This window comes from Aotus nancymaae, unplaced genomic scaffold, assembly GCF_030222135.1.
Source record: "Aotus nancymaae isolate 86718 unplaced genomic scaffold, 86718_ANA_hifiasm-v0.15.2.pri h1tg000041l, whole genome shotgun sequence".
Taxonomy (NCBI): domain Eukaryota; kingdom Metazoa; phylum Chordata; class Mammalia; order Primates; family Aotidae; genus Aotus; species Aotus nancymaae.
Genome location: NW_026988455.1, coordinates 23,559,057 through 23,584,327, shown reverse-complemented (window position 1 = coordinate 23,584,327; position 25,271 = coordinate 23,559,057). Strand labels below are relative to the sequence as shown.

Sequence of the window (25,271 nt, the reverse complement as noted above, 5' to 3'; positions counted from 1 at the left end):
AACCCAGGGCTCTGCAGGCTGGCACCCACAAGAAAAGACCCCATGAACAGCCGCCAGCTTCTTCCTGCACATTGAAGATGGAAATCAGACATGTGCTGCTGGCAGCAGCAAGGCACCCAGAGCCCATCCGACCGGGTGCTAGAGGCTGGCCTGCAGGCAGGGCCCACACCAGTGTTCATGCCACACTTTAATATCACTCTGGAAATTACACCATGTCCCCATCTGATTAGTCTGTGTTTGCCATTTACTATCAGATTCTCACTTTTATGAGAGTCTCCCAAATCCATTTTTGGGGGGTTAGCGGCGAGCCATCTTAAGACAGTACACTGTTAGTAGAGAAAACAGCAAACAAGGCACCCTGGGACTCTGGCCATTGCTGAGCAATTCGGGAAGCGTCCCCCCCCACCCCCGCAAACAGGGGCTGACACAAGCTCGGGGACTCTCAGGGCTCAGAGACAGCAAAAGGAGAGATCAATGTGTGCACGCTCACAAGGAGACCGCACCTCCCGCTAAGGTGCACTGCTCCTCCTTACCGTTCAGCCAAGGGATTGCATATTCCGTCCTCAGAGGACTAGAGGAAGAATTTCGGGAGATGATGGGTTCACTTCCCAAAAAATTATACGACGTCCCTGAATAAAGTTCTCCATCTGCAGGGGTCCAGGAGAAAAGAGGAAAAGGGAACCAACCTCTCAGGCTATGGCACCAACACTGGGACAGACATTCAACACAGTGGTTCCCTTTATAAACCAATTAAGCCCCCACCCCCACCCCGACCCCGGGGAAAGGGAAAGACAGTCTCCTCAACTTTTGGGGTGTCCTGTGTCTTCTAGTTCTTTCTTTTCCACGATAAGGTTTCTTGTTTTGATACAGGGTTCCACTCTGTTGCCCAGGCTGGAGTGCAGTGGTGCGATCTCAGCTCACTGCAGCCTCCGCCTCCCAGTTCAAGTCATTCTCATGCCTCAGCCTCCCGAATAGCTGGCACTACAGGCACAGGCCACCATGCCCAGCTAATTTTTTTATTTTTTGGTAGAGACAGGGTTTCATCCTGTTGGCCAGGTGGTCTCAAACTCCTGACCGCCAGTGATCCAGGCATGAGCCACAGTGCCTGGCTTGAGGTGAATTCTTGCTGTTTCCCAGACTTGTCTCAAACTCCTATCCTTCCACCTGAGCCTCCCAAGTAGCTAGGAGCACAGGCATGCTCTCACTTTGATGAGGATAATTTTATGCTCCATGTTCAGCTGCATTTTAAGAGTCGTAGGGCAATAAGTAAACGCAAGTAACTCCCGCATCCAGGAAAATGTTGGCAAGATGCAACAGTGGGTGCACACGAGGCTATGGCCACTTGCTCAGGGGTGCGAGACCACAGACAGCATGTGGCTTGGTCAAAACCTCCCTCTCAAGCAGGAGCATCTGCTCACCATGCTAGCATTATCCAAATGACACGAGCCAGCGATGGATACAAAGTGACATTTACCATGGCAGCTATTATCTTTGAGAACAATGAATTCAAAAGTTAAAGGGTCTATGCAGATATGTGTGTCTTTTGTAAGGATAGCTCGTATTTAAACAAAGCCAAGGAAGACAGGACTTCACAGAAGATCTGAATATCCTGTTTGGTAATTAACATGCCACTGTAATCTTTGGGTGAAGGAATTGGAGGGGCAGGACTCACCAACTATGACGGATGTGTAGCTGTGTGCTGGGTCAAAGGGACATCTTCCTTTGCCATCTTCATTTCTCCCCAGAAACTTAAAGGATGTTAAGCTCTACAATTGAATAAAAAGAGAGTACCTCATCAAATGGCTGAATTTCTGTGGTAATAATGTGTCTTTGTACCATTTAATTTTACAAATTTGCTATTCTCGAAGACCAACAGGGCTACAGGTGGGTGTGGCACCACCGGAGTCCCGCCCACCAGAGCCAGGCCATGTGTTGCTCAGCTTGGGTCTGGACATCAGCACCTCAGTGCCCTTGCTCTGACGCCCTGGCAAGCTTCCCAAGATCTCAGACCCTCAGTTTACTCATCTTCAAAATGGAAATGACAAAGCTGATGGCTCTAGGGCTGGAAAGCCGCCAGGACAAACCAAATACAGAACATGCTCAGTATGTGAGCGGAAGCCCTTGTGCAGAATTTTAACATCAATAAAGACGGCATTCTAAGCAGCTAGATGGCCCAATAAATAGGAAACAGAAAAACATAAACAGGCAGAATCCCTACCGCACTCCATTCACCAAAATATATTCCAGATGAATCAACAATCTGATCACTAAAAACAGAACAGCACTGCAGTAAAATGAAGCAGGGGCTGGCATTTCCATCTAGGGGTCATCTCTTTACCTGGCCAGAGCGCCCACAGCCACACAAGGAAAAAATGCACAGAGCCAACCACAGAGAGAATTGGAAAGTTCCACACAAGGAAATAACACGGCAAGGTTAAATACATAACAAACTGGGGAAAATGCCTTCAGAATAGCAGATGAGGTATCTCTATCCCTGAACATGTGAGAAGCGTGGACAAATGAGTGAGAAAGAGTATCCAGCGGAAACACAGGCAAAACCCAGCAAGTGGCAGAAGAAACCCATCTGGATAGCACAGATGAGAAAGGAGGGCTGAGGCTGCCGGGAGCCAGAGAGCACACAGAACATGTGTGGGGATGCCGGTGGCAGCCAACAGCCTGGGGATGCTGAAGAAAACGGTCATGGCCCACGGTGGGGTGAGGACGCCCAGCACCTCTGCCACAAAAGGCTGGCTGGAAACGCGCTCTCAGAAGCAGAGCAGGAAAGCTCAGGCCATGTGGAATGCCGTAGTTGACACCCTTGAAAGGCCAGTTAAAACAGCACACGGCTCTTCACCTGTTAGGTTAGGGAATGTGAACTCCACTCGATGTGACCATTTATCATACCTTGAAAGGAGGTTTGAGGTTGTTGAGGAAATCTGAACAGGGACTGGAGACCAGATGATACTGGGGAATTATTGAACATTTTCTTAGAAATAATGACAAAACTGGAGTTACATAGGAAAATGTCACTATTCTTATGAGACGCCTGTGAAGGCATTTGGAGTCATGGGTCATAGTGCAGCAAGCACACATATGTGCACACACAGACACACATGTGGACAAAGACATGCACAGGCAGACACGGGCACATACACGCTCCCAACTGTGCAATCTAGGTTGCCAGTATACACAAGTGATACGACTTTTCTGTAGGTGTGAAATTTTTATTAAAAATTAGGAAAAATTATAGCTCTAAATTTAAACCAAATACACTATCCTCTAACCTCAACTAACCTATCTACAGAATGTAAGTTTAAATGACAGAACTTTAAGCTTCTGATTAAATTGAGTTTAGCCAGAAAAATCCTTTGATATGCAAAATGTTCCTAGTCCAACTGCATTTTTTACGCAAAAAGAAATACAAACAACTGTCTTTGAGGACTAAGGGTCTTACCATCCCCAAAGCACCTCCCACCCCTATCAGCTTTCATTGCCAACATCTGTGGTACAGGCAACTGGGTAGACCCCTGCTATGAATCTCATCCCAGACGTCTGTGTGCAAATACCAGGCTTCCTCAGCAAGTCTCTAATGAGGCCATACGTTGTCTTGTCATTTATCTCTGACTTAAGATTGGAAAACATTTTAATTCCAATTAATTTAGGGTTCTAGCAAATGATGCTTTTCACTGTGGCGTATTTTACATTTATCAGGACTCATTAAAACCCAGGGACACACAGTCAAAAATGTGCTTCATTTTCCATGTTCACATGGACTTTTTAAAAATGCTCCTTCCCCCTCTCTTTCTGACGATCATCACGTTGCTCATCAGATTATCTGGATAGAAAGGACCCTCACACAGGGGGAGGTGCCGGATACCAGGCTGGGCAGTCAAGGATGGGACTCGGTGAGGGACAGAGGCCAGACCTGCTTCTCAAGGAGCTCAGCACACTCCACCCGCTGCCCATGAGTGGGCAAACCCAGGAGTGGTTGAGTGAGTAAGCTGCACACCACAGCCCACCTGAAGGGTAGATCTCACAGCCACAGCACACATGCACCAACCAAGAACACAAAAGCCAGGAGCATGTCCTGACTTTCCCACCTGACCCAGATGCCCAGTGCTGCCAGGCTGTCTGTCCTTTCCAGCATGCTCCTCCTGTCTTTTCCACCTGACCCAGATGCCCACAGCGGCCGGGCTGTCTGTCCTTTCCAGAATGCTCCCTGCCATGGCATGCTCTGCACTAGCACCAAGGGCTGCACTAGCTCAAGGGCTCCCAGCAGCCTCACCCCAGGCCTCGCCCTTGGCCATGGACACCGACATTTAGAGGAACCAAGTGGGCTGTGTGCCCCTGACAGCAGTTATGCAAGGCTTTCAGAGGGGCCACAAGCTGCCCCTATTTTCTGCAGCTGGCCCAGAGAAAATCCTATTGTTTTTTTAGGGTAGAGACAACTTTATGTCTGCCTTCAGCCCCCTTCTACTTTCACTGCTGACCAGGCTAGCGTGAGCACAAGGAGGTACCCATCAGCCTTACCAGGTAGTCACAGGCTGGCTGGAATGCGTTGGTCCCACACACGTAAAGGGAAGTGGCGCTGAGCGGCTGCAGCACCCGGATGTAGTTGAGGCACTCTGTCTGCGGGGAAGAGAAATGCACCATTAGCAACTTTCCAGCCCAAATGCCCTCCACCATTCAAACTGCTCATGCTGTTCATCTCAGGGGCACAGACCCAAGTTCACCAACACCAGCTCACGCGTGGCCTCGGACCAACGAGGTATGTGTGCATTCTCAACCTTGTCTTGTCATCTAGACCCTCTGCAGCTCCTCTTCACACACTGGCCGGTTCTCGTGCAGTGGGAGGGTCACTGACCCCAATTCCTCCCCTGGGCAAACCTAAAGCTGAAGCTGGCCTGAGAAATTGTATCTCTGCAATGTCCACAGGCTGTTCAGGTGCCAAGCAGGATTTTGTTTCAGTCCCTAATTGATACTCAGCACTAAGTTGTGGTGACTAAAAAAAACTCAATGAATGCTTATCTCAACTCTTACTGGGACACCCACTGTTGAAAGCAATACATTTTACTCTCGCTAAGTACATGGACCATTTGTTTTGTTGCCAGACCTGGGGACGTGTCCACCCTACAGAATTCCCTCTTTGTTCCTAGAGACCTCACCCTGCCACCCGCTTGCACAGAAACAGCAATTCTAGGTCTACCCAACCCAGGGCTCCAGTCCAGCCCCCATGGAAAGGCTGAACTAGGAAAGCCTGGAGCATGGCTTGGCATCAGAAAGGCCCAAGCAGGAAAACAAAGATGCCATTTCAGAACCCACTATTTTAGGCTGAAAGTACTCAGATTACATGTGCTATAGTCTGAAATGATCCCAAATTAGGAGAGTTCTCTTTTTGCTTGACTGTTTTTAAACAGGTTGGAAGTAATTCACTATTCACCCCAACCCACCTGCACACCCCCGGAAACTGGGGCTACACTGCACTGCCTGCTTTTCCTCTCATTTCCTAAACTACCTTTGGATTTGAAGAGAAAGACTTCAGTGCAAGTGTTTAGCATCTGTGGGGGGAAATCCCCGCAAGTGCCGAGGCAATGGTCTGAAGCCTCAGCCTGTTCCCATATGAATACTGAATTAGAAAAGAATTAGAAAGATCAGCACATAGTTATTCCTATATATGATCATATATAATCATTTAGTTACTCACATAAAATCATAAAGATATATATATATATATATATATATATATATATATATACACACACACGCTCAATATAACCTTTTAATTTTACTAATGATTATCAGGTAATGAAGCATGGAACGGAGGTGACATTGTGAACAAAGTGATCCTAAGGCAAGATCCTCTAAGCCCTCTGTCACGCCCATGTAAGGGCTGCTGGAGGGCGCCTCGGCTGTGCAGCAGCACCAGCACTGGGAAAGTGCCCGCTGTTTAGCCAGCTGGGGAAGAAGGCATCCAAAATGGCTGAGATGTGTCCTTCCTGGGGGAGTTAGGAGAAAATTCCGCTTCTCCAAGCTCTTGCGGTAGACCTGACGGCGTCAGGGAGGCCCGCAGACATTTGGGGGCTTAACTGTCTCTATGTGATGCTGCACTTCAGTGGTCATGTTCCATGTCCACTTTCATGTTCCACTTCTGCACCTGGATCCTCTTTTCCTTAGAAGATAAGAATTAGTGGCCGGGCGCGGTGGCTCAAGCCTGTAATCCCAGCACTTTGGGAGGCCGAGGCGGGTGGATCACGAGGTCAAGAGATCAAGACCATCCTGGTCAACACGGTGAAACCCCGTCTCTACTAAAAATACAAAAAAAATTAGCTGGGCATGGTGGCGCGTGCCTGTAATCCCAGCTACTCAGGAGGCTGAGGCAGGAGAATTGCCTGAACCCAGGAGGCGGAGGTTGCGGTGAGCCGAGATCACGCCATTGCACTCCAGCCTGGGTAACAAGAGCGAAACTCCGTCTCAAAAAAAAAAAAAAAAAAAGAATTAGTAATAGTAACATAAATCTTAATGTCCTTGATATTTTTGACAAGTATGTGAAAAGCACTGACGCTTAAGTTTTCTCCTCGCCTTGGCTACTTCAAAGTCCTGGGCCCCTATCTCCAAGGCACGTGATTTACTTGACCCTATCACTGACCACCAATGCTTTGCCCTACCTGCCCTGCCCCCTGCTTTGTACTCAATAAAAGTCAGAGTGTCCAGGCCCTCGGGGCCACTGCCGGACTCCACGCTTCGGTTGGCAGTGGACCCCTGGGCCCAAGCTCTGTTTTCTCTTTCTCGGTGTCTTGTGTCTTTTATTTCCACAGTTTCTCATCTCCACACCTGTAGAGAGGGGACCCTGTAGGGCTGGACCCCACAAGCATTTCGTTAGGAAAGTTTAGCAAAGACTTCTTGGGTTTTCTTTCTTTTTTTTTTTTTGCTCTTAACTCAGCTTGTCTCGACCACCACTGAGGAAGACAGCCCAATGCCAGGTAGGGACATGATGGCTCAGAGGGTGACAAGGGTAACCTAGACCTGCAGACAGGAATGAGCACTCCACCCAGGGCTCCCTGAATGAGCACCACACTGAGGAACCTGAGGGACCAAAGGGACAGATGTGTGCCAAGAATCCAAAAGTCGCAGTGATAGAGAAAGGAAGCAGAGAAAGTCTAGGCAGATAGGGGCAGGTCCCTGGCAAAAACCCCACCTTTGAGCCAAAAAGCCTGAAACCTGTAGACCAGAGTGAGAACTTCTGTTTGTCTGCTCTCTCATGACTGGTTCTTTCTGAATAATGCCTTTTTACAATCAAATGTTGCCTTTTCCATAAAAACCTACAGCAGCCCACCCTGCCCCCCATCCTGTGCCTATAAAGACCCCAGACTCAGTTGGTAGAGAAGAGAAGGGGCTGGACTGGAGAGAGGTGACTTGACTTCAGAGGGACGGATGGACTTTGGAGAAATGGCTTAACTTTGGAGAAGAGCTGGCCATAAATGGCCAGACTTCAGGGAAGATTATTTGCCTGTCCTGTTCCCTCCCCAGCCCCGCTCTCCACTGAGAGCCACTTCCATCACTAAACAAAATTCTCTGACTCCACCATCCTCCAAGTGTCCATGAGACCTCATTCTTCTTGGACGCCAGACAAGAGCTCAGAACCCACTGAATGTGGGTACCCAAAAAAGGCTGTCCTACTGGCCCTTTGCCCTTACTGGCAGAGGGCAGCTGCCCCATGCAATGAGGCAAGGGGCCCACTGAGTTTATAACACACCATTGTCCACAGAGAGCAGAGATAAGAGAGCACTGTAACATGCCCTCTGGGTCTGGGGGGCACAGGCACCCCAACCTGGGTACCGCCACAGGGCCCACACAAAGCCTGCTCCTGCTGGCACCCGAAACAGCCAGCCAGCCAGCCACCCAGATCTTTCACTCATTCGCTCATGTGCTCCCTCCTGCAAGAGGTTGAGTGCAGCAGGCAGAATAAATGGGGCACCTCTGTCACAAGTCCAGTGAAGGGGTTGAGAAAAACTGCATGCCTAGCACTCCTCCAAGCCTAAGGCCTCTGCGTGCAGGGAAGCAGAACCAACCTGGAATTTCTGTACCATTCACAGTGGGCTTCAGAAGTCGTACTCTGTAGTCAAAGTCTCAGGCCGTTTGAATACATTCAATTCATATAAACTTTAAAAAAATATTCCCCAAAGGCTGACCATCCTTGGTATCTGCTCTGAGAAACCCAATCCCGATACTCAGGAATAGAGGGATGAGCTCCAAGACGCATCACAACAATGTAACCAAGCCCAGCAGAATGAACAGAACCTGGAGAAAATGCCTGGTCTGCACTGCAGGAGTCCTGGCATTCGGTAGATTAAAACAACCATGAAATACTTGCATGGGATTTTTTTGTAGCTTACAAAAGAAATTACCTGTTTTGATTTCCCCTTTTCTGCGCATTTTGCTTTTTTGTCTTCTGAGACCTTCCAATGTACCTGTTGGGAAAGAGTCCATTTTGGTGCATATTCTTTTAAAGAGATACTAGCATAAAAATGCACAATTTAAAAAACATATTCGAGTTTAGAGCCTAGAGGTTTCTCCTGAGATGATCAATTCTCAGACTGCAAGCGAGGTTCAGAGAGCAGGGTAACAGCCTGGGGCCTTCATGAACATCCTCAACTGTGATCCTTATCCTGAAACAAGTGGAATCTGGAAGACCAGCTCCCAAATTTCCATCATACACCACAAAACAGCAGCAAAAATCAAACTAGTGAAACTGGAGAAAATTAAATTATTTGTGAAATACCTAAACCGTAAGTATTTTCATATATCAAAGTGGGCTTTTTTGCATCCATTCAAAGTGACTCTAAAGGCCAGGCATGGTGGCTCACACTTGTGATCCCAGCTCTTCGGGATGCTGAGACAGGCGGATCACCTGAGGTCAGGAGTCCAAGAGCAGCCTGGCCAACATGGTGAAACCCTGTCTTTACTAAAAACACAAAAATTAGCTTGGCATGGTGGCGCACGCCTGTAATCCCAGCTACTTGGGAGGCTGAGGCAGGAGAATCGCTTGAACCCAGGAGACAGAGGTTGCAGTGAGCCGAGACCACGCCATTGCACTCCAGCCTGGGCAACAGAGCAAGACTCTGCCTCAAAAAAAAAAAAAAAAAGTAACTCTACAGTCTAGGTTTAAAAAAAAAAAAAAAAGCTCAATATTCACTGTATCAGTGGAAAGAAAGAATTACGGTTCCTTAAACTTGCATGTCGGCAGCAGGAGGAAGTGATGAAGTAACACCACCAGCTCAGCTCAGACACCGTCTTAGTTAAGATCCACATTCCTACCACCCCTTCTTTCAAACCAGGGACGATTCGTGTTCAGAAACTGTCATGGGGTGGGAGCCTTAGCCCCTTGCCCTCCAAAGCCCCCACAGGATAGAAAGCAACAGAAGAGGCCGGGCGCAGTGGTTCACGCCTGTAATCCCAGCACTTTAGGAGGCCGAGGCGGGTGGATCACGAGGTCAAGAGATTGAGACCATCCTGGTCAAGGTGAAACCCCGTCTCTACTAAAAAATACAAAAAATTAGCTGGGCATGGTGGTGTGTGCCTGTAATCCCAGCTACTCGGGCGGCTGAGGCAGGAGAATTGCCTGAACCCAGGAGGCGGAGGTTGCAGTGAGCCAAGATCACGCCATTGCACTCCAGCCTGGGTAACAAGAGCGAAACTCCGTCTCACAAAAAAAAAAAAAAAAAAGAAAGCAACAGAAGACAGAAGGGAAAGAACAGAGGCTTCTATACCTATCCCTGACTTCCTCAAAATGCCCCATCTTTCTCCATGATGCTCCATAACTCATACAAAAGAAACCAGTAACAATACATTGTTCTCCACCCAGAGGCTTATAGTGGGTGTCAGGGCTCAGAGGTTAGGAAGCACACAGGGCTTCTAGGAGGGAGAGTGTGAGGAGGGGAGCTCCAGTCTAGGTATCTAACTCAGTGGGTTCCTGCACAGCACCCAGGCAGCAGACACAGTACCAAGAGAATGTCTTTTCATGGAAATGGAAGTCCTGATCAGGACTCACAAAAGCAGAACAGAATGTCATTTAAAATAGCAACTTCCTTCAGCATTTAAAGTACAGATGATTTCATCAACTTGCATTAAGGGACAAGGGAACATGCACTTCAACAGGCCCTTGATTACGATTTTCACAGATGCTTGGCTGGGGTGCCTTTATTTTTTAAGTTTAAGAGGTCCCCAAGCCTCTCCCCAACCCCAAGGGACCACCATGGTATCATTCACAGAGCAATGGCTGGCTCTCACTGACCACCTGTGGGGCCAGCACAAACACACTGTCCACAATTCCCACAAGACTGAGAGCGAGCCTGCGTGGTCAGAAAGGCAGTCGGAGGAGGAGAATTTAACAGACATGCCAAGAGTAAGAGCTGAGTGAGGTGAGACCACCATATCCTTCTGCTCAGAGTGCCTCACAGTGCTAAACACTTTGTTTTTGTTTTTTGAGACAAAGTCTCACTCTCTTGCCCAGGCTAGACTACAGTGGCATGATCTCGGCTCACTGCAGCCTCGACCTCCTGGGCTCAAGTGATCCTGCTGCTGCCTCAGACTCCCAAGTGCCTCAGACTCCCAAGCAACTCAGAATCCCAAGACCTGAGCCACCACACCTGGCTATTTTTTGTAGTTTTTGTAGAGACAGGGTTTCGCCATGTTGTCCAGGCTGGTCTTGAACTCCTGAGCTCAAGCAATCCACCTACTGTGGCCTCCCAGTGTTGGAAATACATGCATGAGCCACTGCACCCAGCTGAATACTTTGTTTTCAGAGCATAATGCTCAGAAGCCCATTTATGTGTCAAACCAAAATTGAGAAATAAGCTAGACCTGGAGACGAAAACAAAAAGAGATCTGGGCGGAAAATGTCCAACATGAACCTGGAACAGATTCCAGAGAGAAAGGAAACTACCCCACACAGCGAGGTCTCAGGAGCCAACCCACACAGGCTGCCGTTGGCCGTGGATGTGACAATTTGAGCATGCGGTAGGGATTTCACTGTGATGGATCAAAGCACAGCAAATATGTTTAAATCCATGAGTTCACTGTGACACTAAAAATCAATTTAAAAAACTCACTCTTGCCCTTTAGAGGGGAAACTGACTCATTAACTCATTATTCTGAAAACTGGTAAACAAAGGCAAAGATTCCAAGCATCGATTCTGCATTTCCCAAAGGAACTGGGACCTCTACGGACCGAAAGAGCTGATAATGGGCATTTCCCCTTGTATACGATTTCCAGCTAAAAGTGGAAAAAGAGGGGTAGAATCAGAACATTGTGTTTAGCAATCTTTGATGAGAAGAGTATCTAGACTGCAATGGTGAAAGGCCACTGAGGTTCAGGAGGAGTAACACCTGCCTCCATGGACAAGCCCGCCCCTCACGGCCCCAAGTGTGGTGAGCCTGGACCTGATACCCAGCTGGGGATGTGAAGACAGAGACGCATGCTAAAGACCGTGAATGGAGCTGGGTGTGGTGCACATGCTTACAGTCCCAGCTACTCAGAAGGCTGGGACAGGAGGATCACTTGAGCCCAGGAGCTTGAGGCTGCAGTGAGCTACAAATTTTAAATTTGATTTGATTTTTAAAAATGTTTAAAGACACTGGTGACTCAAAAGCAATGTGAAGGCTGGGACACAGGATGGGCTGCACAGAGTGGCTTTCTCAGGAAGGAAACTGAGGCTGGCTCCTAGAAGGGGAGACTGAACGGACAGGGTGACCAGTTGTAATGGATGGGAACAGCCTGGTTGCAACCCGATTCAGACTAAACGTTTGATCTGAACAAGCTAAACAAGCATCATCTATGAAAGAGTCAGTGAAATCTGAACACCGGCTGGATGTATGACGACGTAGATTTTGGAGACGCTATTTTTGGTTATCTGCACGACAAGCAGCCCTTTCCAATAAGAGATACCCAGATGAAGAATGTGGTGTCGGGTGTGCCTCAATGCCCCAGGAGGTGGCGGGCACTGTGGGCAGGACTGAACACCTGGCCTTGCATAAGCTGCAGTGGGTACAGGGCTCATAGCACAGCTGTCTCTACTCACAGGTATGTTTGAGATTTTTTTCATAATAAGAAGTTCAAAAACAAAAAATGAAAAGAGGGTGGTCCCTGGGTGAGCTGCTGGTGGACACCCAAAGATGGCGCTGCACGGTCGCAGCTACAGGACGGAAGCTCCAGGTGAGTCAGCCCTCAGCCCTGCAGTGGGGCGAAGAGAGGCTTCCCACTCAAGCCGGGCTGTGTGGACACACAGGGGAGCCCAGGACGTACCTCATGCTGCTTCTCAGAGATGTTGAGTGCGTTCACAGCGAAGATCGCCTCCCGGGCGCCTATGTACAAGGTGTCCTGGTCCTCGCTCAGCAGCAAGGCTGAATAGTTGTAGATGTCCGGCTCGTGAAACTGCATGAGAAGCACCTCTGGGGGATGCAAGGGCAGGGTCAGAGTGGGAGGAAGAGAAGAGCAATGGAAGCATTTGTAAGCCTGGGCACATCCTGGGTCCGTCTCCATGACAATGACCACATCTGGGTGCAGTCATGTCTCAAGGGCAGTGTGTTGCTGCAATAGGCATTGCTGCAATGGAGGTCGGCCTCAGTCAATGGCAGACCCACAACGTGGCCAGCAAGTGTGAACATGGGACCCACTCGCCGCCCTAAAGCTCGAGCCGAGAGCTGGTGTGCTCACTTTGAGGCTATGAGTCGGATGTCCCTTCCTGCTCCCTCGGATCCCACAGAGTCCCAAACCCTGCTCTGCCAGATGCTTCCTGTGACAGCTCCCACTCTCTGCTCACCCGGCTCTGGTCTACATGCCTTTAGTCATCCACAGATTAGGTGTACAGAGAATATAATGATTTAGGATTTTCTTATTCAGGAAAAGAATGTTTTACTTCAAAATCTTTACAAAATTGATTTTGGAGAATATATCCATCAACCCATGCAATTCTTAGTGACCACCACCACAAACTTACAGCCCAGAGAAACAAGTGACATCTCTTTGCTTATTAGGTTACTGTATCCACAGCTACTTAGGAATATGAAGACTTGAGCAATAGCTGCTTAAGAATAATATAAATGTATCAGCATTACATTTTTAGGACCTGTTTCTTCTTTTCAACTTTCCTGGCATCAATTTGAGCATGATGACCTTGGTTTTTACATATTACCAAGAGTCTGCCTTATTTAAGAGTCAGGTGGTCCAGGTGTGGTGTTGGGTGCCTGTAACCCCAGCACTTTGGGAGGCCAAGGTGGGAGGATTTCTTGAGTCCAGGAGATCGAGGCGGCAGTAAGCTATGATTGTCCCACTGCACTCTACCTGGGCAACAGAGCCAGATCCTGACTTCAAGAAAACACAAAGAGAGTCAGGTGTTCACGCTTTCTGTTCTAAGTTTTCAGTGTGGAATGGAGATGTACACAGGTAGCAGGTTTTCTCTTGGCACAACAACAGCCTATAATGCTGACAGCTCTCAGCCACCTGCAAGCACCACCTTGCTCAAGACCCAGGGAGTGAGCTCTCAATTCACTGAGTCAGAAACCCAGGTCCCCAGACACATCCCTGAAGAGAAGAAATAACTAAAACAAAAACTAAATAGCAGCAAAGCAAAGCAGCTGGCATGAGGCTCAGCTGCACATGGGACCAGCGTCCTCATGATGCCTCACTGTTCTCAGGCGCCTGGGGCAGACGCTCCGAGGGGCGGGTGCTTCAGCAGCACATCTCAAACATCACCAGGTATGAGGGAGGGAAGCTTCCTGTCAAGGGGTCCCCAAATTCAGAAAACAAATCAGGAGGTCTGCACGAGGCCTGCTGAGTGTCTACAGCTGTCACAGCCTCTTCTTATATCAGCTGCGTAGGCCTGCCTGCTCAGATAGAAGTTCTCAGAGCAGAGAATCCAACAAATCACATGCCAGCATCCTCAGCCACCTGCCTCAGCATCCCAGGAAGTAGAGTCCCTGCCCCATCCCCAGTCACCCACCTCAGCATCCCAGGCAGTGGGGTCCCCATCCATCCCCAGCTACCCGTCTCAACATCCCAGGAAGTGGGGTTCCCATCCTGTCCCCAGCCACTCACCTCAGCATCTCAGGAAGTGGGGTCCCTGTCCCATTCACAGCCATCCACCTCAGCACCCCAGGGAGTGAGGTCCCCATCCCATGCCATCAGCACCCCTGCAGGCTTTATCACTCACCTCTGTGCTCCCAGGTGATCCGGGGCATGGGTGCAAACGCCGTCGCTGTCCCAAATACCACTGCAAGGGCTGTGAGCAGCCCCCTAATGGGGGTGCGCATCTTCATCAGGTAGGGGCAGCCCCAGGGCCTCCAGCCGCAAAGGCTCACGGCAGCAAGTGGCCAGGCAAGTGTGCTATTGCGGATGCGACTCAGCGCCCCAGGACCAGGTCCAACAGCACAGCCTGGAGCTGGTGAGCGACGTGGTCCCTGAAGATCCACATTTCCCAGTTCTCCAGGTAAGGAGGGGCCACTCTCACCACCACAATGTCAAAGCCCCCCTGATACTTCTTTAGGGCCTTAAGAAATGCTGGAAGGAAATGAGAAAGAAGAGTCAGGACCCGTGGTGGGCGACAACCTGCTTCTCACTGCCCTACAGCCCCTCTGCCTGCCCTGGGTCCCCACCTGGGCTTCTCACCGCCCTATAGCCCCTCTGCCTGCCCTGGGTCTTCACCTGGGTCCATCTGCTGAGGAACAGGGAGGGTGGTGGGGGAAAAGAGGGCCTTAGAAGTGGACAGCCCACATGGACACAGGAAAGCGAGGCCAGGGTCTTCAGGAATCAGTGCTTCCCACTCCTCCAGCTCCCAGCCCAGAATGCAGGACAGACACATGGAGGGGTCCTAAGGGTGATGTGGGGCACCCGGCAGACACACACGGCCGCTGGCTGCCCAGCTTCCTTCCTGTGTGGCTGCTGTGTCCAGCTGGTAATGAGATGAAAATGAAGGAACTCGAGTTTCAGTTTCCCTTAGAGACTCTGCCTTTGTAATGCTCAGTGAGGAAACAGGCAGAAAAACTAGAGGCTGCAGAGACAGCTAAGATGTACATGTGAGTGCACACACATGCACAGATGTACACCTGTACAAACACACACACGTGAGGCTTCACCACGCAGGAGTGTCTGACCTCTGCCCCTGCTAGCTCTTCCAGTCTCACCTAAAGAAGTCTGTGCACCATAGAAATGACAGTAACTCACTCTGGTTTGCCCAGTAAGAAGCAACCCTTAGTAAAAGAACAGGCTTAATGCTGCTGAGTGAAATTGTGGGGCTGGTGGTGGGGGAGATGTGCACATGCCTTCCGGCCCCATCTCTCATGTCCACAGCATTCTCTGATGACTGCATGGCTACTGTCCTGGTGTGCCTTTGCTGGGCCCCATAGCCTAACCCGCCACAGGACTGGCCCAAGGGGCTCTAGCACCTTGATCTGGGGCCAGCTGCCCCAGGTTCACTCTATGAGAATGTCCTGAGCTGGGCACCCAGTGATTAGGCACTTTAACATTATACTTCTGTAAAAAGTTCACTGAAAACAGCAACCTGGGATCCCTGAGTCCCTTGCTCCCCCTTCTATCCAGGAGTCCTGTGGGGGTCATGGAACAACCACACCCCTGAGCTCCAGACTCCAGAACCCCACTCCACCCCACCACCTCCACAAGCCACCTTCCACACCCCAGCCAGACACAGCTGAAACAGAACCTCACTCTGCTTCCAGACAATTCCGACAGTCCATGTCCCCCACCTAAAAACAGTGCCAGCAGTCAGGGGCCGACGCCATCTACCTCTAACCCCACCCCCACTCCGTAGATGGTGCTGCTACTCAGCCTCAAATACATCTGGGGCTTGTCTCCTTCTATCCATCTCCACCATCACTCAGCTCTGAGCAATGCTCACCTCTCATCCTGGCCTCTCCAACAGCCTCCTACTCCCTTACTTTGCTTCCGCTCTTGCTTCCATGGTAGAGATCACTGGCTTCCTGCCCCAGCAACCATGTTCCTGCATTCTCACTAACAAAATCCCGAGGTTACTTGGGTTGGCAGTGTGCCCAGCTCACTACATCTCCCAGCTTCTCTGGTGGCAGTTCTGGCCAAACAAATGTAAGTGGAATTTATTAGATGGCAATTCCAGGAAAGCTCTTTAAAGGAGGCTGATTCAGCTAGCAATTCCCTCGGTCCTTCCTCCTACTGCTGCCTGGAACTAGAATTTGATGGCTGGAGCTCTGGCAGCCATCCTGTGACCATGAAGATAAGAGTCTCATTCTAAGAACGGCCAAGTGGAAACCCACAAGAGCCTGTGAGCCCCTGATAACATAACGGAGACTTTGTACTTGCTTTCTGCTGTCTATTTATTAGCAAGTCTATTAAGTCCCAGCCCAGTGAAACCCAATGAACTGACATTGGCCCTATTCAGACTTGCTAATAAAAGTGTTAATCTCTTTAAATTACTTGTTTGCAGATTTTTGTTACCAACAAATATCATTCCAAACTAACACAATCTCCCTCCAATCCACTGCTAATGCTGTTATCATAAATCATGTCATATCATTTCCCCATGTGAAATGTTTCAACACCTTCTCTTCACTCAGAATAAGGCCCACATTTTTCATAATGGCCAGCAAGGCCATGGACAACCCTACTCCACCTCCATCCACCTCTCCTCGTCCACGCTCCCCGCACTGCACTGTCCTGGCTGCACCTGAACACACAGGGCTCGGCCCCTCTGCGAGGCTGTGTAACGGCTGTCTCTGCTGCCTGTCAACACCATTTAGAACATTTTCAGATGTGTCTGTTCTAAAGTTGCCGGTCTAAATCCCACTGCACAGTCTCATGCATCTATCTAAGAGGCTTTTCCTCTGTATGACTGATCATTAATTAGCAATGGCTCCCAAAAGTTGCTCTGCTTTGAGCTCCCAAACCATTAATGCTTTCTACACAGGCTCCCACTGAAGAAAACTCAATAAATTATAGGTTCAGGTCTTCTGAATTACAGGCACAATGGCGGTTCCTTGCCATAATGGTGTCACTTTTTGTCTGTAAAACAGAAGTAGACCCACCTGGCCTACAAAGTTGTTCTGAGAATTATCTGCTAAATGATTATTTAGCAGATAATTATATTAATACATAATGAATCAATTAGCATCTGATAACAATAACGTTTATTGCTCTGACAAATACAAATGGAGCTCCTGCTCTGAACAAACCAGCCCTGGCCCCATGGAACCCACACCCTGGAGTAGGGCTGTGTGGAAGCAACCAGCCCTGGGTCTGGCACCCAGAAAGATCCCATAGCCCTGCAGGGTCCTACCGCCCTTGCTCTTCTCGGTTCTCATGGATGCTATGACAGACATAGAAAAGGATGGTAACAGTGGTGACAAGCTATAAGCAGTCCCTCAAGAGAAAAGCTCCCATTAAAAACGATCTAACCCTCCTTTGGAACCAATGGTCTCCTGGCATTTTAGGTGTGTGTTCTTTCTCCCTTCCAGGTGACACACGTCACACCACCAGTGAGAGTCAGAAGTGACAATGTGGCCACACTTCCCATCCCTTCCAGCAGAAGAGAACTGCACACTCAAACAGTGGGAGACTTCACGCTGGCTCCCGTGACACCAGAGGAGGAAGAGAAGGAGGAGGAGGCTGGCCTGCAGCAGGCAGGGCCTCAGAGAGGGCTCTAGTCATGCATGCAGCAAGGATACCAGTGGCCTGGTCCAAGTGCTGCAGTCACAGTGCAGTGAAGCCCAATGAACTGATATTGGCTCCTCCAAAGCACACCCAGCCCCAGGTCCCAGCCAAAGCCAAGCCGTCCACAGCAAGGACACAGCAGAAGCAACCCCCGCAGGGCGTGTCCCCCAGCTGGGCAAAGGTCCACCCACGCTAAAGAAATGGCGATGAGCTGCCATGGGATGGGAGGTGTTCTGAAGACAGACGCAGAGCCTGCAAAGATAAAACCTGCAGCCACACAGGAAGTGAGTGAGGGCAGCCCAGGGGCAGGCGAGTGGACACACAAACCGCTACATCCAGACAGGGGAATGTTACTCAGCATGAAAAATAAATGAGCCGTTAAGCCACGAAAAGTTCCTCCCTGGAGGAACTTTAAAAGCTTATCATTAAAGTGAAAGAAGCCAATCTCTAAAAGTACATACTGCATGATTCCGCCTATAGGACACGCTGGGAAAGGCAAAACCATGAAGACAGTAAAGAGATCAGTGGTTCCCAGGGGCTGTGGGGAGAGAGGGATGAGGAAGTGGAACACAGTTTTCAGGGCAGGGAAACTACTCTGGCAGGGATACTACCATGGTGGACACATGTCAGTTATGCATTTGTCCAAGCCTACAGAACATACACCACCAACTGGCAATCCTAATGTCCAGTACAGGTGTGGGGTGATGAGGCACCTATGCAGGTTCACTGACTGTAGCAAAGGCACCACTCTTGAGGGGGCTGTGCATGTGTGGGGAAGGAGCGTATGGGAAATCTCTGCACCTTCTTCTCAATTATTCTACGAACCTAAAACTGCTCTGAAAAATAAAGTCTATTAAAATCAGTAACAACAGGAATAGTCCTAGGAGTTCCTTGCCAGTCACAAAAGAAGCCTTGGTGAGGGTTCATGGCCTGGACACATGAAAGAGGTGAACGCCCACACCAGGGGGCTGGGAGCAGAGACGCAAGGCTCACAGGACCCGGCTCATTTAGGGTCAAATACCAAAGATGCTGGGTCCCTGTTGGAGGTATATGGTTTGCAGAGGATCTAATTCTTACCTAGGTCCCCAACTGCAGTTAGTCCTCTTGGCGTCCCAATAAGCAGGCTGCAGTCAGCTCAGGCTGAGTCCAGAGCCAGGAGAGAATTTTTCTCTTTGGAAACTGGTGTCTAGAACAGAGATATATCTCAACTCTCTCTGGAAATCCAGTGCAATGACTCTAAAAGGATATGAACTTTAAGGATAAAAATGGAAGAAGGAGGTGACTTGGGAATCTATTAACAGGTAAGTAGTAACCAATGGTGTGCTGGCAAGCTGTAACAACAGGGTGGGCGGAGGGGTGGAGGGTGGGGTGAGCGGTGGGGGTGGAGGTGCCCAGCTTGCAGCACAGGCTGATTTCCGTGGTGTAAATGCTGCTTTCAAGCTCCCAGCATGATGTCGCTAAGCTGGGGAGAGGTGCAGAGTAGCACCCAGCACACGGTACTGCCACTCAGATACAAGAGGCGAGTAACCACAGCCACACAGATAACAGCAGAATGCACACAATACTAGAAAAGAAAGCGTTCTGAGTATTTTACCTTTTAAGATACAATTTGTTTCACTTTAAGTCCATGTATTTAATTTTGAACAGTGGCTGTGCTGACCACCAGCTCTCTCATACACCACTGGTGCTGTTTTGATTTTCAGACCACAATTGAGCCAGGGCCTGGAAGAAGTCACAAAGAAACACAATCTGGAAAATGGAAGCAAGAGCTTAAAAGTGAAAATGTGATGAAAGAAATGAAAGGCTGGAAAGTAAACTAATGAGGTTTCCTAGAAGTTAACTATGTAGCAGCGAAGAAAAAAGGTGAACAGACAACTGGAGGATCCATTCAGGAGTCCCACACGGAACTGGCAGGAACTCTGGACAAAACAAGAGGAATAAAGCAGTAATAAAAAGAAAATATCTAGAACAGAAGGACCTGAGCTTTCAGAATGACAGCGCCCAGGAGCACAGTGAATGAAAACCCGCCCACACCAGACACATTATACGGAAATATGAGAATCCTGAGAGATCAAAGGAAGACATGAGGCTCCCAGAAAGAAACAGGCCACAATGAAATTACCTCTGAGTGCCCCACTGGAGGCTGCAAAGCAATGCCTTTGAATCCCAGGGAAGATGACTTCAAACCTAGAATTCCTCATCCAGTCAAATTTTCAACCAGCATGAGTACGTGCAGAACATTGCTTCAAACCTACACGTTCTCAAATGTTTTACCTCCCTCAGATTCTTTTTCAGAAAGCTACTGCAGGATTTGCTCCACCAAAACAAGGGAGCTGCTTCCCAGGTCTTCTTTCTTAGGAAGTGAGTCAAGGAGAGACAGAGAAAGCGGGGGCCGGGGAGCAGGCAGAGGCTCCAATGGGGCGGAGCAGGAGAAGCCACAACGGATTACTGATTGCATCTGTGGCTTTGTTCTCAGAAATGCGTTTTAAGGCTCTTACAAAGAGTCTGAAAATGAATTAGAACAGATACACAGATTAGAAAATGAAGCAGTTATTAACCCCAGGGGGAGCAAGAGTGACCTATGAATGGAAATGTAACCAGAGTGCACTTATCACTGTGCAGTTGCACAGCCCCCATAAGAAAAATTACAACTAACTCCGTTGGGGGTCTGGGGGAAAAAGAGAAGAAGGGGAGGGGACAAGAGTCAGAGAACACAATCCTGTCTTCCATCATAACACACCATCTAAGATGGAAGAGTCAAGAAATGTAGGTGTATCTAGTTTGAAGGAATATACCAAATGGCTAAAATAGTTGAAACTCACTGTCTCAGGGCAGCAGGGAAGGGACAAAGGGACAGACAAGCAAGTGCTGCTTCTTCTCTCGTTAAATAAGAACTATTTCACTTTATTATTACATGCATTAGTTACTTTCATAACATGAATTAACCTTAAAAAGACACCCATGTTCTGGTTCCTCACAGCCTGGGGACAGCAGCCCAGTGGATCCAGAAGCAGAAGACACAACCCCTGGAAGGTAGGCTCTCAAGGACGGGAAGAGTGAGCTGCATCTGTGCAGAGCCTGGGTCCCGAGAGCGGCCACATTTAGGGGCTCAAACACGTTGTAAAAATAGGATTGTTCCCCGCAAAGCCAAGTGCTGGGCAGTGGCACAGGATTTAATGCAGAATGCTGGCTCCTAGTGTGGCCAGTCTCCCCCACTCCACCCCACCCCTCCCAGGCTGCCTCGCAGCCTTGGTGCTTGCTGCTCCCCCTTCCAGACTGTTCTTCCCCCAGGAGCTGCTGGCGGCTGGCTCCATCCCACAGTCTCTCTTCTCCTCTCCTGACCCCCACACTCCATCCCCTTCTTGCTCTGTTTTCATAGCACTTAACCTAAGGACCTGAAAATGCCTCCCTGACTTAGTTGGGGCAGAACAGGAGAAACACAAACATCTCAGTGAGAAGACTGGGGCCAGACCTGGAGAGGACGAAGGTAAACTGCCAAGAGTGGAAAGTTCCACAAAACAAAATAGCCAGTGAAGAGACATTTTAAAACAAATCTTGCCATAGTATCCACAACCTAACCCAGGGATGGCTAAGCCATCCCTGAATGAATGAATGTGCCTGAGAGAAGGTATTCCAGAAATGGCAGCAGGTGCCCCAGTGGAAGCCAGCAGGTTCTGTCTCCTGGGTGGCTTTAAATGGTTACAAAGGGCTGTCAAGACTGGTGTCATTTATGTGGTTACTCAAACTGGTTACGTTGGAAGGAAAAAAACTTTTTCTTTTCCAGACGCTGCCATGTAGGAGCTCAGCAGGGCATGGGCACACCCACCTGGCTTCCAGACACTGCCCTGAGAACAATGACTGACACTAGGCTTTCTGGCATGGATTTCTATCCAGGTCTGCAGTGTATTGACCTCACCAGCAGACACCAGATTCTCGATGGCCTAGATCAGACCCAGCTGCTCTTCTCAAATGGCTTTTAAAACAATCCACACGAGTAGCCAAAGGTCAGGATAGAAGGTCCACACCACACACTCCTCCTCCTGGGGAGGGGGAGGGGCTGAGCATTTTCTTTGTGACATTGGAGGGGTTTGATTTTTTTTCCTTTTTCAACAAAATGCATTGTTTCATATAATTTAGAAACTGCTTTAAGCAAAGCACACATCACACTCACAGATCTGCCAGCCCCACGAGTTCTTTCAGAACAGTGGCTCCATAATCACTGATGGGTGTTACGTTAAAGACCTCACTCTAAATTGTTAAATTAAAACAAAAGGAGAAAAAGCCCATTTTGCTGGCTTTCTTCACCATTTCTGAGAGGCAATGGCATCCTGCTGGGAGCTGAGCCGTATGCATGTGCATTTTGCCCTGACAGTGTGAAATTGCTGCCCTTCCCATTCAGAAGAACAACTTGACACAGAAGCCCATTAGAAAGACAGGGTTATGAAATGTCACTCCCATTACTTACATGTAATTGGGGCTGTTCATGAGGGTGCACGAGCCCACTTTAAATGTCAGCAGAATGGAACTCCGAGGGGGCTCTGAGCCCCACACTCCTGCCTGTCAGTACTTGTCAGATGGCAGCTCTCCCACCCCCAGGGGACTTCAAATCAAGGGAGAAGGTCACAGCAGAGAAAATGGGAGTACCCAGCAACCACTGTGCATATATGTCTGTGTGGGTGTACATATATGTGGATGTTTATACATCTATGTGTATGCATCTGTTCATGTGCATGCATGTGCATCTGTATTTCTGCATGTGTGTACGTGAACACACAGAGATACATGCACCTATCCATTTTGTACATCTGTATACATCTGTACAGGTGTGTTATGTACATGTGTACATCTGCGTGTGCATGTGTATGCCTGTGTGCATGTTTGTGTACACATATCTGTATCTGTTTATGCATACACATGTGTGTATGTGTGCACAGCAATATGCACGCATACATGCGTCTGTGTATGCAGACATGTGTATGCATCTATATGTGCATGTGTGTATATGTGCATCTGTGCATGTGTCACCGTTGCAGCACACACATTCTGACCTAGTGTTGCATCTTAGATGTGAATAGTGACTGCTGCCAAGTGCCCTGTAAGGCAAAAACCATGGACCAAAAAGCCATCTGGGGACTGTCCAACCACCCATGTCTCAGCTCCTTCCTGGGATCAGCTGTCTGGCAGCTAGGGCGGATTACAGAGGGGACACCAGTCACTACGACACAGGTGTCAGTGCTTCTGCCAGCAACAGGATGTAACATTGGCATTAAAATGCCCTGGCTGGTGTCCCAGGGAAACTGAAAAAGGATCTCTAGTGACAGCTGTGGACTGGCTAATCTAACATAGGCAGTCATTACCTGGACCCCTGAGCTCACTGCAAACATTGCCTGGGGAGGCATGTTCTGGCTTATTTCTTATCTCAGGGGTTTGCCCAGATGGGGCAGGTAAAGCTTAGAGCCTCTCCAGGCCCTGCAACGAGGACAGTGGAGGACAAGCACTTACCACATCTTCCCCCCAAGCTGGAAGCAGGCAGCCAAGTGCTAAGGAACAGAAGACATCACTGCCCTCCCCAACCATGCCCTGCCAGTGCCTAGCCACCTAGCATCCCTACCCTGGGACGTCCTCTTCCCCAGCAACCCCTCTCCCACCTCCAGTTAGAGTGATGATGTCATCACCTTGCAAACTGAGGATAAAAATGGCCTTATCCCATCAGGAATCAGGAATGGGTTTCAGGAGCTGTTCAGGTCACAAGTATAACAAACAGCTTATTGTTCCAACTTCAGTTTTCCTAGAATTTAAAATGGATCCATGGAGACCAGCGCTCCAGCTCTGCAGGGACATGCTTAGCCCTGGACCTGTGTTGGGCTGGACACACCCAGCAGGGCAGCTGCCAGGTCCGGTCCACTTCATCCTCAAGCCACATCCCTGCAGGGGCAAGCAAGCCACAGCCAGAATGTCTCAGACATGCTCTAACCTCACCCACTTCCCAAAGCCGTGGGTGCAGCATGTACAGAACGGGAAACCCAGGAAGAGAGGGCGGTGGGAGTGAAGGACACATCTATCAGCAATGTCGGTAGGGCAAGTGCTATGAGGATGCATACCGAGTGGCAGCAGGAATAGGGCGCTTCAGAGGAAGAGTGGGGACCCCTCTAAGCAGCAGCCGCCATGGCAGAGATGCAGAATGTCATGACACTTGTGCAACATCGCTCTACTCTTCTGACTTGGATACAGACAATACTGTCTTCTCTGGAGGGTGTGGGTGTGTGCATGAGTCCTTGGGCCCAAACAGGTTAGCGCTAGCAAAAATAAAATCATCATCTTCCACTGGCCTAATGTTGACCTGCTGCCACCTACAGGGGAGCCAACAGTCTCCCTACTGGACCTGGCTCCCGGGGAAAGTGTGGGGTTGTACTGGGAAGTGGTTGGCCAGCCCCTCAGGGAGGACTGTGTTCACCCTGCAGCACTAAAGGGATGCCTGGGGTCATGTCTTTCAAAGGTGATACTATGGTCTGAATGTCTGTATTACCCCTAAATTCAGATGTTGAAATCCTAACCACCAATGTGATGGTTTCTGCAGAGGGAGCCTTTGGGAGGTGACTGGGTCAGGAGGGCGGAGTCTTCAGGAATGGAATTAGTGTCCCATCAGTCTACACTCTCTGAGTCCCAGACAGCTCCCTCACCCCTCAACCATGTGAGAAGACGCTGTCTATGAACCAGGAGGAGGGCCTTCACCAGACACCAAATCTGCCAGCACCTTGATCTTGGACTTCTGAGCCTCCAGAATGGAGAAATAAATGTCTGTTTTTATGTGACTCAGTCTATGACATTTTCTTTGAGCAGCCTGAGCTGACTGAGACAGTGACAATTCAGGGGCCACTGGCACCCAGCAGAGCTCAACACCAGATATAACACAGCAGGCAGAGATGCTTCAGAATGCCAAAGGTCACCATTTACACTGCTAGAGCCTTTGATATGACACTAAAACTGGTGCTTTAGTCCCCAGAGCTTGACCTGCAAGGAGGGCAAAATTACATAAAAGATACTATATAGAAGGGTTTTGCTTTGGACTTTATTTGTATTCTTAATTTTCCACCTATCTTATAAAACTTTCCTACCTTCAGAAATACCTCCGCCAGGCGTGGTGGCTCATGTCTGTAATCCCAGCACTTTGTGGGGCCAAGGCGGGTGAATCACAAGGTCAGGAGTTTGAGATCAGCCTGGCCAACATGGCGAAACCCCATCTCTACTAAAAATACCAAAAATTAGCTGGGCGTGGTGGTGGGCACCTGTAATCCCAGCTACTTGGAAGGATGAGGCAGGAGAATCACTTATACCTGTGAGGTGGAGGTTGCAGTGAGCCGAGATCATGCCACTGCACTCCAGCCTGGGAGACAGTGCAAGACTCTGTCTCAAATACATAAAAAAATAAATAAATAAAAATAAAATAAAAAAGAACTCCAAGGGTGCTTAACTCCACAAAACAAATGTAAATTAAAAGAAAATACCCATTTATTGTCCACAAAGCAGGCTGAAATTTCAAAGTCTGCTGCTAGCCAGTGCTGGGAAGGTGTGGGGTAAA

The 25,271-nt window shown here is 49.1% G+C and overlaps 1 protein-coding gene across 16 annotated transcripts in view; it reads right to left on the bottom strand.

The window, feature by feature from the left end:
* The window catches only part of SEMA4D (semaphorin 4D), a 128,722-nt gene that overhangs the window by 27,446 nt on the left and 76,005 nt on the right, over positions 1 to 25,271 (bottom strand). For 5 of the 16 annotated variants that reach the window (XM_064361588.1, XM_064361589.1, XM_064361590.1 and 2 more), the window contains 6 exons: positions 14,208 to 14,554; positions 12,302 to 12,447; positions 8,406 to 8,468; positions 4,531 to 4,629; positions 1,673 to 1,766; positions 534 to 647 (listed from right to left, as the gene is read on the bottom strand). In XM_064361588.1, the coding sequence (XP_064217658.1) occupies positions 534 to 647; positions 1,673 to 1,766; positions 4,531 to 4,629; positions 8,406 to 8,468; positions 12,302 to 12,447; positions 14,208 to 14,313 (622 nt within the window). In that variant the 5' untranslated portion in view covers positions 14,314 to 14,554. Of the gene's footprint in view, positions 1 to 533; positions 648 to 1,672; positions 1,767 to 4,530; positions 4,630 to 8,405; positions 8,469 to 12,301; positions 12,448 to 14,207; positions 14,555 to 18,769; positions 18,879 to 19,286; positions 19,415 to 19,814; positions 20,697 to 23,367; positions 23,481 to 25,271 lie in introns of those variants that run through there. The other 11 variants (XM_021671892.2, XM_021671893.2, XM_012463233.3 and 8 more) reach the window with 7 other exon arrangements.